The 13,553-nt window shown below is 32.1% G+C and overlaps 1 protein-coding gene across 1 annotated transcript in view; it reads right to left on the minus strand.

Moving 5' to 3' along the window:
- The window catches only part of LOC115881539 (TWiK family of potassium channels protein 7-like), a 165,094-nt gene extending 151,752 nt beyond the window's left edge, over window positions 1-13,342 (minus strand). The window contains exon 1 of the mRNA XM_030899075.1: window positions 13,161-13,342. Coding sequence (XP_030754935.1) covers window positions 13,161-13,236 — 76 coding nt within the window. The 5' untranslated portion in view covers window positions 13,237-13,342. The remainder of the gene's footprint in view (window positions 1-13,160) is intronic.
- Between the last annotated feature and the right edge of the window lie 211 nt (window positions 13,343-13,553).

Below are 13,553 nucleotides of genomic sequence, written 5' to 3' on the forward strand. Positions count from 1 at the left end.
TAAGCCTTTAATTATATTATTTTTATAACACGGTTACAGTAGCCCTCTTGATTATGACCATTCTAATAAAAAATAAGATAAAACAGATTATTTTATTCAAAAAATCGACAATGTTAAACCAGAATACTATAATACTAGGTGTATTAAAATCTAATAATTAAGATATCAATGACAGTGAACAAGAAACGACGCCTCAGTGAAATCACGGTAGGCTTTGGAAACAGTTGCTTTTAAAGGGATAGTTTAAACGTCAAAATATTATTATATCAACATTTTGATAGTCTCAGCAGTGGTTTTTTATCTTTTGATTGCTTTTCTAAAAATACCTTTCTTCAAAGGAGAAAAAAACGCTGCTAAGACTATCAAAATGTTGATCTAATAACACTTTGACGTTTAAACTATTATGTACGTCAAAAGCAACTTTTTTCCAAAGGCTACCATGACTTCACTGAGGCGTCGCGCGTCGTTTCATTCATTGTCGTTGATATCTTAATTATTAGATATTAATACACCTAGTCTTATGGTATTCTGGTATATTGTCGATTTTAGAATAAACTAATCGTTTTTATCTTATTTTTTATTAGAATGGTGATACTCAAGAGAGCTACTGTAACCGTATTATAAAAATAAAGTAATTAAAGGCTTATTTTTTCGTATTTATTATAAATTTGCTAATATTTTTGGTTTGAAAGATGATATCAAGATGCGACTTTTTAAACTTTTATTACTCTTTATCATCAGCTAAAATTATATATACTATCGCATTTAATTTTTTTGAAAAAACGCGCAATGTTTGTTTAGCGTCCCCTAGGGTCTACATTCAAAAGCTTATTATTATTGTTTATACGGTATAATATAGAGTAAGAAACACTCTTTTAAACGAGCCCTCGCTTGTTGGATTCCGTTTATACAGTCCAAAGTTATTAATATTTAAATAAAAACAGATCGAACCTTTCCCCATCACTTTATTTTCGCAGATAGGGGAAAATGGTTCTAACAAAAAATATTCAAAATTTTCAGAAGGTTATGAAGCTATTATTTATAGTACTAGTTATCTAGACAAAATGGTGTAAAAACTCAATTTTCTTGCGCCCTCCAAACAGTTGCGCCCTCTAGCGGCCGTTCTATAAACTTGAAAATAATTTCCAGCAATTTCTCATAGCCTCTTTAGTTATAAATATTTTTTTTTCCGCAAGCTCTACGACTAATACTTTCCGAGATACAGCCGGGAGCTATTCTTAGTGGGACACCCTGTACAACCATTTCCTTTCTATCTTTAGAAGAAATATCCGCTTTTTAACCAATACTCTTGAAAAAACTTTCTCTCAGAATTAGTTTCTATATCTTTTTTTATAATTTTATAACATTGAGTCAACTTTAAATTTAATTTGTCAAAAACTGATAAATAAATAAAATAACTTGTCTTTTCGAACTTTATAGAATGTAGAATGTATGGGAAAGAAGTTAATCGCCGCGACCTTACAGATCTATTGTGTGTTCACCCCTTTCTTGAGTTATAACTCATCATACAGTCTCAAGGCTTTGACAAAAGCCATTACCTGAGACGGCTTCACAGAGGCTAGTTCTCTATCTTCGATATCAGTCGTACCAAAGTTTATGGCACGAAAGGTTGTCGTCTTGGCGCACTCAGGAGCATTGGCGTAACTACAGGGGTGCCGGGAAGGCATGAAAACATTTTATTCAAAAAATATGTTTGTAAATTATTTTTCATTTAAAAAAAAACAATAGCCCTATGCCCCCCTAGGTTCAACCCCAGGCCCCCCCCAGGCCCAACCCTGGCCCACCCCAGGCCCACTTCAGGCCCACCCCAGGCCCACCTCAGGCCCACCCCAGGCCCACCTCAGGCCCGCCCCAGGCCCACCCCAGGATAAATTGCTAGTTACGCTAATGCTCAGGAGGTGTTCTGGTGTTTCTTTGTTTGTTGAGTTTATCATCTGCTGATGATGCTAACATGGTTAGCGAAACGCGCGTTCAGTGTAAAAGTAAAAGTGTTTTGGTGTATTGTGGTGATTTAGTGTTTTTATTTTGCTCCTGTATATTATTGTATGTTTCAATTCTTCCTTCAATTTTAAGCAATAATCGTAATACACAATGTACATAAATTGAAGAATTAAAATGCTGTAAAACGAAAATTTTGTAATTTCCAGACTTGATATATTCTCATTTTATACATCTATAAATGCTAACTTGAGAACTAATGTCAAATATTATTAAGTATGACAGTTTCTTGTAACAACCTGGCTTGTGACAACCCTTGTAAAAATAGACCTCCCAAAAACGCTTTATACGTATCGCCGATAATAATTGAACAATACTAAATCAGTTCGAATTTCCGGAGGGTTTATTTTCCACAACAAATACATTTTCCATTTCCTCGGGGCCTTGTTTCCTTAATTGATAATGCAATTTACTCTCCGCGGCGATAAAATCAATTCAAGTTTCTATAGCTGCTTCTCGCTGCTACCTGCAAGCGATAACCGCACTCAGATATGGCTTTTGATCGTTTGCAAAAGGAATAAGACCGTTTAATATATTGGGTACAATGGAGGAACAACAGAAGGAACATTTAAGGCGATTTGTACTTGTCTTAGATAAAAAAAAATGCTGGTTTCTGTGAATCTGGACGTAGATTAATAAAGATAGGGAATAATACTTGATTTATTTTTGTGTGCTCCGGATATCTAGTCGACTAGAAGAAGATTAAATAAAAAGAGTATAAGATAAGTTAGTCGTAGAAAAAAGAACTAGTAAGGCAGGAAAGAACATGCTCATGCAGTTGCTATCTTCACGGACAGCGAAGTAGCGCTAAAGGCAATTGTAAATTCCACAGATATGAATTCTATGCTAGTGTGGGATTAGTAGTCACTATAGAATGGCCACAAAACAGTGAGCAGCCAACAAATCTCTAGAATGCTGGGAAAATTCACCAGGGCAGAGACAGACGAAAAAGTTCATAATAGAGCATTAGCCAACATTTTTATCAGACCTCCTAAGCAAAGGCAGAGAGTTTGGTTCTACTAACAGGGCATTTTGTAACCTTAATAATCATCTAAAACTCAACTTGACACTCCAAAAGACGAACGAACTCAAAGTAAACAAGAAAACAACGTAAAAATGTATAATCAGGGACAGATTAAGACATTAAGACATCCACTATCTCCAGTACTGTTTAGTGTAGTATTAGAAAAAGTTATAAGAGATACGGGCCTATCAACAGAGAGGGCCTTCTGTATACAAAAAGACACCAATCCTTAGCAGATGATTTAGTTATCGTAGCAAAAGATACTAGAAAAACACAAGATCAAGCGCAAAAATTAGGGTTAGTGTTTAATGAGAAGAAAACTGTTAATGACAAGAATAACGTTTATGGAGTGTTGAGACAGAGATTTTGAGAAGAGAAGATGTCTGCAAATATATCCTGAGAGAGGGAAACGATGCAAGTTTGAAGAAGTACATTCATTCACAAATCTAGGAACCGTATTTATAAGGAAACCAAATGTAACAAATTAAGAACAAGAACATCCCTAAAAGTTTGAAAATCAGAATGTACCAAACAATGATACGACCAATAGTACTGTAGGCATATGAAACATGGACGTTCAATGCAACAGAAAATTCGAGGCTAGAAATCTGGGTTAGGAAAATACTGAGGAAGATTTTTTGAGGAAAGAAGATAGACAACATGTGGATCAGAAGAACAAATGAAGAATTAAAGCAATTATATCGAGCACCAAGTATAACGGGAGTAGCAAGAGCACAAGACTAAAATAGCTGGGATACAATGGCTGGGAATGAATAGCTAAAACAAGAGTTCCTAGAATGATAACGAGACGAGAAGGAGGGGTAAAGAAGGAGGGGTAGAGAAGGAGGGGTAGACCGAGAACCTGATGGAAAAGGGATGATGAAGAGGACCTGAGAAGGATAAGAGTTGATGAGTGGAGAATAAAGGCGAAGGACAGAAATAATTGGAGAAATATAACCAATCGGGCCATGATCCTTTTAGGCTTTTAGAGCTATTATACTGGGTGCGTTTCAAAAATGGCCCTATAACATTCTTTATTTTTTCAGATAAAAAAATGAGGTTTGGTATGTTAGTATATGACATAAATTAGGATTGATTGACGTATTCAATTGTTTTTGGTCAGTTCCTGTTTCACCGGAAATAACTACAACATATCATATGTCAACTTTTGACATATTCGCTCAAAAACAAATTGTATTTTAAATTTCAATCTAGAGTGCCATGGCTGTGTTAAAAACACTAATTTCTAATCAAGGAGCCTTGAAAACATAGATTTGATCGTCTAATGTTTTTGGTATCTTGTCCTGGCCGGTTAAAAGATGCCCAAATCGTATTTTTAATCATATCTCAATTTTTTCAAATGGAACGCGGGTGGCTCATTAGCATATTTAGAAAAAGCATTTTTACGAATAATTTGATACCAATGTGTATTTCGAGTGTGTATTTCGTGTATTTTTGTAAGTGTATTTCGAGTCAAATTGTCGTTATGAACCGCACGTTACAATTTCAAATAAACCATATGCGAAAATGTCAAAAGTTGACATATGATATGTCATTCTATTCAGAGTGTCATTTTCTATAGAATAAAGTAAAGAATACCAAGGATGGCCATTTAAAAATCAAAAGATGTAGTCATTTTCGGTGAAACTGGAAGTGACGGAGAACAATTGAATATGTCAGTCAATCCTAATTTATGTCGTACACTAACATCCCAAATCTCGTTGTTTTATCTGAAAAAAAAATTATAGGGGTGAGCCACTTTTGAGACGCACCCGGTATATACAGGGTGAGTCTTAAATAGATGCAAATATTTTTAGGGGTAGTATATTTCGACCACAGAAACACGATTATGAGTTTTTTTCGCGAAAAAGAAATCTTGAAAAATTAGAATTTAAAAAAAAAAATTAGATTTTATTTAGTTTTTAGTCAAGAAACATAATTTCTCGATAATATGCCAACATAGGTAGTAGATTAAATTTACAATAAAGAAAACCAAAAAAAAGATCCAGTGATTTTGAAAATTTAAGCAAAAAATATTTTTTTTTAATTTTCAAAGTAAAATAACTCGATTATTTTGGACTTGTTTGAAAAACGGTAAAGAGAAAATATGTTTCTTGTATCGAGATCTACCAGCCCTGAAAATATCTGCACTTTTTAAAGACTCCCCTGTATAATAATAATTAATAATTTAGTTCTGAAAGCAGACATACGTAACATTTTATGTGTATTATTAAACCAGTAATCACTTCAACAACATGGCAGGAAGTTAATAGGTAAGAAGTCTATCATCTTTTTATAACAAAAACGCCGTGATTTATTCTGATTTGTTTTTGCAGCCCTGTGATAGAAAGTCAAATAAATAAAAATTCACAGATTTTGCAACATGCGCAACCATCATAGGCGTATTGAAAATACCAGACACAAAAGTCGGCGGTGGTCAGCAATCACCTGTTTTTTACATTTTATATTAACTTATGACGTCATTTGGAAGAGCTCAATAGAAATATAAAAGAACTAAAGCTTGTTTGGAAAGCAATTTGACATTCGTGACGTCAGCACTCCGGCAGTCTAACGTATCGCTAATTGCCATTCGCAAATATATTCCAAATAGGTATAGTGAACAAATGAACCGTTCGCAACCTTAAATAATTTTGATATTTGACTTTTATCGTGTTGGCTTTTTATAAAAGTGAAGAATTTAGTAAGAAAAATATTAATGATGGAGATGAACGTGTACGGATTCATGAATGGTCACGATCACGGTCACGACACTATAGAAATGTGAGGTATGTATATATATATATATATATATATATATATATATATATATATATATATATATATATATATATATATATATATATATATATATATATATATATATATATATATATATATATATATATATATATATATATATATATATATAGAAGTGGTCGAACTGTATTCCGAAACTTCGGCAGCAAATTAAAATATAGTTCGACGATAATTTAGTTTGCAGCTTCTTTTCATCATACCTAGTAAAATCCGTCACAACCACTACTCATAGTAAGTATACCTATGTATTTTTAAACATCATTATGATATTTAAGTCATAGGTGCCCATAATATGAGTAGCGGTATTGACAGTTTTGATTATGATGAAAATGTTGTGTGATATGAAAAAGCAACAAAATATATTATCGATTACAGCAACTATACCTAGTTTACATTCAGTATGCCCAATTAATATAGAACATTATACCTATGCATGATTTTAAAAATTTGTTACCATTATATTTTGATAGTTTAGTTTTTGAAATTATTTGTTAGCTTCTTAAACAAAACAGACCCATAATAATTCAAATCTTTATCATCCAAGACTTCCAAGAATTATAAAGTAATCTCATGTCAAAATTTTTTAAAATTATTGCATGCCTTAAATGTTTGCAAAGTTAACAAAAACATGTCTTTGATTCTCTGCAATTAATATATTTGGTCCAATTTATCAGTTCTGCATCATATCCGAAATTCAGATTGTGTGTGACACAACGAAGAGTCAACGATGCAACGTGAACGAGAAAGAAAATGGCAAGTAAAAAAAAAAATTGTAGTCTTAATTACTAATTGCACAGTCGTTCTCTTGAGTTCTCCTGCCTAAAATCTATATTGCCTTCCCTAAGATTTTAAATATAAATGATTGAAACTCATACAAGTTTACCACAATTTAAACTTAAGATAATTATTTAATTATTAAATTCATAATTATATTAAAATATAACACTTACGAAGTTACTAAATATTAACTATTTCTACTTAATCATACAATAATTCTGATAAAAACACTCTTGATTATTTATTTTAGAAATCGTACGGGCTATAATCATTAATATGACTATATTAACAATACTTAAATCAAAATTTATTTGAAGGAATGCTATTGTATTACAATAATTGTAAAACAAGTATGTAATAATAACTCGGAATAATTATTAAAAACTGCTCATCTTGTTATAGATGTCGGCGTCTTGTCTCTATTATTTTATTAGCCGTTTAGCTATAGTTTGATTTCAGATAATGCAGATTTTAATGTGCCATTTGTGTTTTTTATTGGAATTATTATTTTTAGCATATTTGATATACTCTATGAAGTTATTTTTAAGTGCTTCTGTCCATTTTCAATTATTAAAGTGCCTTTAGATACAATTAAAATTAATTAATTGGTGTATAGTATTTGTATTATGGGTTTGTTTATTTTTTTATGAAATGAATTTTTGCCTATTAAAATAAACAAAGCTTACTAAATCACTAGATAGCCATTTTAAATACAGGATGTTAATTAAGTATCTGGCCAAACTTCAGGAGGTGATCCTTTGAATGTTTTTAAGGTAAAAAGTTCATATAAACATGTGCCCGGAAATGTATAATTTTCAAGATACAGGGGTGTCAAGGTGTTTTCTAATAGACCTATTAATATCTCAAAGATTTTGTTGTTGGCTGATTTTGTTGAAATTTCGCCATGTTATAAAATTTAATAAGTTAGCACTAATTAAATGATAATTATTATTTACAACAATATTTAAACGATAAAAACTTATCCCAATAAATATTTGGCACCGCCTTGAATTCATTTGTTTTTACTGTTGACGGTGGAAACCATGCAAGCTTTTTCTTTGTCCTAAGTTGTTAATTAAAAAATTAGTATCATATAAAAAATATAGGTCCTAATAGCCTAAATTTTATCAAAATATATCAGCAGATCCGATGAGACCCGAATTATTATATGTTTTGGAACTTAATGATTTAATTAATCATTCCCTTTAATGCATCCATTGTGCGCATTATCCTACGCGCCAAGAAAAAAATATTGCATTAGTCTAAATTTATTATTTATGTTATTCCGCTCTTTCACGTATAATGTTCCCTCTGCTTTTCATACGGAAAGAGTTAGATTAAAATAGTCCCACTGTACCTAACAACCCATGCATGCCTTGACGCATATTCTTTTTATAATAATATCGGCTTTCCCAGACTAATCATCCATATCCATAAAATAGTTGGCTCACACTAATAAGACCTCATTTCGGCCCTAGGACGACCTTGGTCTATTCAGCTATCGACTTACGTGTTGACAAGTTGATTAGGCAGGTTATTGAACTCCATGTCGCCTCTAGCATGTCGTTTTTTCAAAGATGGGTCCCATATAAACGCGGCCAGAAGTAGTTTCAATACTAAAAAAATAGCAGGTTTAGTCGTGACTGACAAAGTTAAGAAAAAAACTAAAGTCAATAATCACCACACAGGCTAATAAAACTACTTTTTCAAATTTGTAAGTTTGACTGAGTCAATTAGCAAAAACGACATCCTCTGCACAAAAAGGCCTTAAAACTAGCATCATATGACATTGGAATACAAAGAAATTTCCTTTATAAAATATTAATATACATATCCAACGACATTACTTTTTTACTCAGTCACTATTTAATCAAACAGTGACTCAGTCAAAAACAACAATGTAGAAATTGTCTTAGTAAATTTTATTTTTTTTGTTTTAAAAAAAGTAATGTCGTTGGATATGTATTTTAATATTATATAAAGGAAATTTCTTTGTATTCCAATGTCATATGATGCTAGCCTTAAGGCCTTTTGTGCAGAGGATGTTGTTTTTGCCAATTGACTTAGTCAAACTTACAAATTTGAAAAAGTAGTTTTATTAGCCTGACAATGTGTGTTATTGACTTCATCCTCACTAAAAATTTTGAGTTATTTTTTACATATAGTTTTCGCTAGGACTTTTTGATATAAGCGGCAACGTCGCAATGCTGAAAGTATTTTAGATCGATAGAACACGTAGGAAAATCTATGACGACAAAATTTCAGAAAAATCCTGCATCCCGTTTTCCATAAACGTCTAACCTAGCACCGACCGTGAATCAGCCTGTATACTTAATAATAAATAAATCAGTTTATTATAGTAAACACCACCGAAATATGGACTTGCATAACACCACAGTTTATTTGGATTAAATATCACCTTATAGCAAAGTTTACAGCTTACAGTTTGGGCAAATGGGTTAAATCAGCTAAAATTGTTGAAATTAATATAAGCAGCGACCTTTATTGTTCAATTAAAACAATGATGTTTTCTAATTTGATGCATTGAGTTTTAACATAACATCTCCGATAACATTACTTTTTTAATTTTTAGTAATCAAAATTTAATTATATTCCTGCTTGTAGTGGGTAAAATAAGTAGGTGCCTACATAGCAATACGCCCGTACTATGCAACTATGCACAATTCGGTATATAGCTAAATTGTTTCTTATCACAAATCTTTTCCTTGCATTTTTTGTTTATCATAATCTCAATAAGAAACGGACTCGGTGTGTATTGAGTTTGCGAATTTTATTATAAACAATTAATTTTTTCTATGTAATGTGTGATAATATACTGTTTATATCAAAAGTCTGGAACTCATCGAATATCTGACGAATTGCTCATATAATTTTTTAAAAAATTGGTTAGATTAAGTTCGAAATTACGGCGGATCCATTAGAGATATTGACGTTGCCAGGTCTACAGTTTTTGAGAATCTAATAGCAACTTTTGTTTTTGTTATGAAACGCTCTGGGTTTTATTCGATATTTGGATTCTGAGAAAAACTCTACTTTTTATTAAACATACTTTTATTTAAACTTTATAATTTTCGAAGTATTCGCAAACATTAACATTTAAACAATAAATGGTGTTTTTTTTATCTAACAGACCGACCGACGGATAGTGACAGATTTTGGGCCACGATTTGAGGCAGTATGCTTTTTAGGGGATAATATTATACATACATACATTCTTGTGTTAATAATGCATGAATCAAAGAGTTATCATTTGTTCTTCATATTAACAAACGATCCTTCATTTTTCGAAAATTATGTATTTAATACGATTATAATCCGACCAGGAATTTTGATTTTTAATGAAATTCAAAATCAAAATTCCTGGAAACTCTTCATTGGCAACCTGTTTAAAAACGCGAAATATTCCCTTATTCAAACACAAGTTCACATAAATGGTATGCCTATGGTTTGTCAGGATTTTTTAGTTTGAATTTCATTACAAAACACAGGATAGCCAGATAAAGTCTATCAAAGACATATTTTTCGAACAACAATGACGATTCAGTTTTAATATGAAGAACACAATCATGATAACACTTTGATTCATACATTACTAACAAGGCTGTACGTATCAGGGGCGGATCCAGGAATTTATTTTAGGGGGGTCCCAAATAAAAATTAATACGCGGCAAAAGCCTAATATTTAACCCAATTTATAGTTTAGAAGGTTAGTTTTTATTTTTTAGATAGTTTTTATTTTTTAGAAGGGGCCTTGGCGCCATGGGCCCCCACTCTGTATCCGCCACTGATACGTATAATACTATCCTCTAAAAGGCATATCCGGCCTGCATGCCTATAATCGTGTCCCAAAATCTGACACCATTCCTCGGTCTATAAGTGAGAGCCACTGTGTCACTGAAAACATTAAATATATCCGAAAAAAATATATTATTATGTTATAAATCTTATTATCAATTTACAACAAGTAGGCTTTGGAGCATCACAAAACAAAAACAAAACGTTGCAAAGTTTCAATTGCAAATTGCAAAACGTTGCAAAACCTTGCAAAACGTTGTATTAGGGTTGTTTTGTTAAAATATATTTTCAAAAAAAAAACTTTTAAATTTATGAACGATTTTAAAAGAAATGTAGTAATATCTTATTTTTTTTATACATGTCATTAGCTTAGGTGGTCTTTATACTTTTATGTCGCGCAAAAAAAATATGTCCCAAACTGCCATCACCCTGTGTGGTATTGTTCTGGTGGATACACAGTCCCACAGTCCGGCAATAGTGCGTCAGGAATGTATAGCTCCTAGAAGTTACAACGTAAGTTGATAAAATATTGTATTTCCAAAATAATTACAAATAAAATTAAGGTACAGCTGTTATCATATTTTTAATCAATTGCCTCAAAAGTCTTAAAAAACGATTTTTAAGAAAAAACTAGTTTTATAAAAAGTTGATTACTTTCTTACTTTTGGGATACCCTGTATAATAAAAATTTTCTCATTTTTGATGCTTCTAGGCTCATACGTTTTTGGACACTAGTTAAGGTGTGCCTTTAACCTGAATCTGCGAAAATATGTTTTTACATAAGTGCGTTAATATTGTAACACCCTGTATAAACCATTTCCTATGGGCTAATAATTGTTAATTTTTTCATATTTTGAATTGATTTTGTGATTTTAACACTAATTCATAATAAATAATACTAAATAATATCTATGAGCAAAATAATTTTTCCATAAAATAGGGTCCGCTGGCCCTCTGTGCGCCGCTGAAAAACTGTAGACTTGGTAACGTCGGCGTCGCTGTCGGGGATATTACTCACACAATCCGTCGTCATTTCGAACTTGAATCAATTTTTTTAAAAATTGGATGGGTAATTCGTCAGATATTCAATGCGTTCCAGACTTTTGTTATACTCTGTATAATTGGTTAGTTTGTGTTTGGATTTGTTGCTCATTCACATTTTCATCTTTAACAGAAATAAATAATGTACAGGTAAATTTAATAAGTTTGACTAGCGAATTTATGTGTTTTTATGGAAGCCGATATATTCCTACTTCAACTTTATGATAGAAAGTATATAAATTTTTACACCCTGTAATGTTTTTTAGAACACGTACAGAGAACTTAATGTCATACTAATTTATCACTAACTCAAACAAAATAATAATAATTAATTAATTGTTGTTCCAGAAATATATAGAAATTGCCATCAGTTTGCGTCACAGAAGAGCAATAACATTAGGTCCCATAGACAAATCAAAATTATTATTTTTTGACATAGACTAAGACATTACGTTGCCTCTAAATGTTTTAAAGTAAATAGACAACGATTACAGGGTAAAAAAAAAAAATATAAATTTTCTATCAAAAAAAAAGATTTTAAAAATTTCAAAAAAATCTTTTTGCTGAGATGGTAGTTTTCCTAAACCTGTTATAAATTTCCGCCCTATCACTGCAATAGAAGAAGCTTTAAGATGGGACTGAAAATTTGGCACGTAAAATCTTATGACCCGCGATAAAAAAACGCACTGCACCTATACTCTATTATTATACATATACGAGTAGTAAAAAAGCTCCACTACTTCACTAAGTAGGTACTTACTTTTTTATTTTTCACTTGTTTTATTAAAGATAACCCTTGTTTGTAATTCTGGTATCACTAATTTCGAAGAAACAGGTTTTTCGGTTTATTTTAACATACGCAACACTTCTTACTTTTATTTTTGGTTGTTTTATTTAACAGTACCTATCGTCGGAGACGAATAAAATAAAATAAAATATTCATGAAATATAACACACACCCTATTAGCTTCACGGCTTATACAATCGAATAAATCACATAATATTTCTCTCACCTACACACTTGACTTAAAACTCAAAAAGTACCCACCAATATCTTAAACCTAACAGATTTTAATTAATTTTCAACACTTTTAAAACTTCCAATCGTATTTTAACATTATGGATCATTTTATTTACGACCTCTACCTCATTTCGGCCTTCGAATGTCCTTGCCCTATTACATTTTCCTAACGCCGGCTAAACTATCGACGTGTTGACAGGCAGGTTATCGAACCCATGTTGGCTCGAGCATGTCGTTTTTTCGAAGATGGGTCCCATATAAACGCGGCCAGAAGTATTTTCAATACTAAAAACGAAAATTGATTGATAAATGAAATGTAAGTAGCAGTAGTGTGTGTGTGTGTGTCGTCCATTTCAAAACATATGGATCGAAATGTACGGGATTGTTGACAGAAACAACAGATTCTTATCTTTTCTTAGTCTCTACTTTTGTGATGTGTGACACTCCAAAATTATGTTTCGATTTTTTAAAATTTTGAAACAAAGAGGTCAAAAGATTCGCCATCACTGCTCTATGGCATTTCTCTCGGCACTCCGGCATCGCTTTTCTTAATTGATAATGTAATTTACCGTCCGTATCGGAGTAGTTCGCAGCGGCCCAAAATCAATTTCACCCCCACCCTCGGCGGGCGGCTTTGTCTCTTACCTGGAGGCGATATCCGGCGCAGATATGTGTTCTGATAGTCGGCGAAAGGCGAGGCCGAATCGTGATCTCGTATCATCGTGACAAAGAGATATGGCCGGAGGATGTCGATGGTGGTGGAAGCGCAGCAGATGGTGCTGATATGGTCATTGATAGGGTTGAAGATTAACGCCGGCTTCGTAAGAGAAAACCATCTGTAATAAAAAAAACACATTGTAATATGTAATACTGGTCTGCAAAAAAATGTTTTTCTTTCTCCTTCTTGTTTTCATGCATGAATTCATCATATTTTGTGCTCTCAACACGGACAAAATTGACATACAAATAACAAATAAGTACCATACATAGATTTTCGATATAATATTTATTTAATTAAAAATCGATATTATTAAAGTA

Source organism: Sitophilus oryzae, unplaced genomic scaffold (assembly GCF_002938485.1).
Source record: "Sitophilus oryzae breed Bouriz unplaced genomic scaffold, Soryzae_2.0 scaffold_172_pilon_pilon, whole genome shotgun sequence".
NCBI lineage: Eukaryota > Metazoa > Arthropoda > Insecta > Coleoptera > Curculionidae > Sitophilus > Sitophilus oryzae.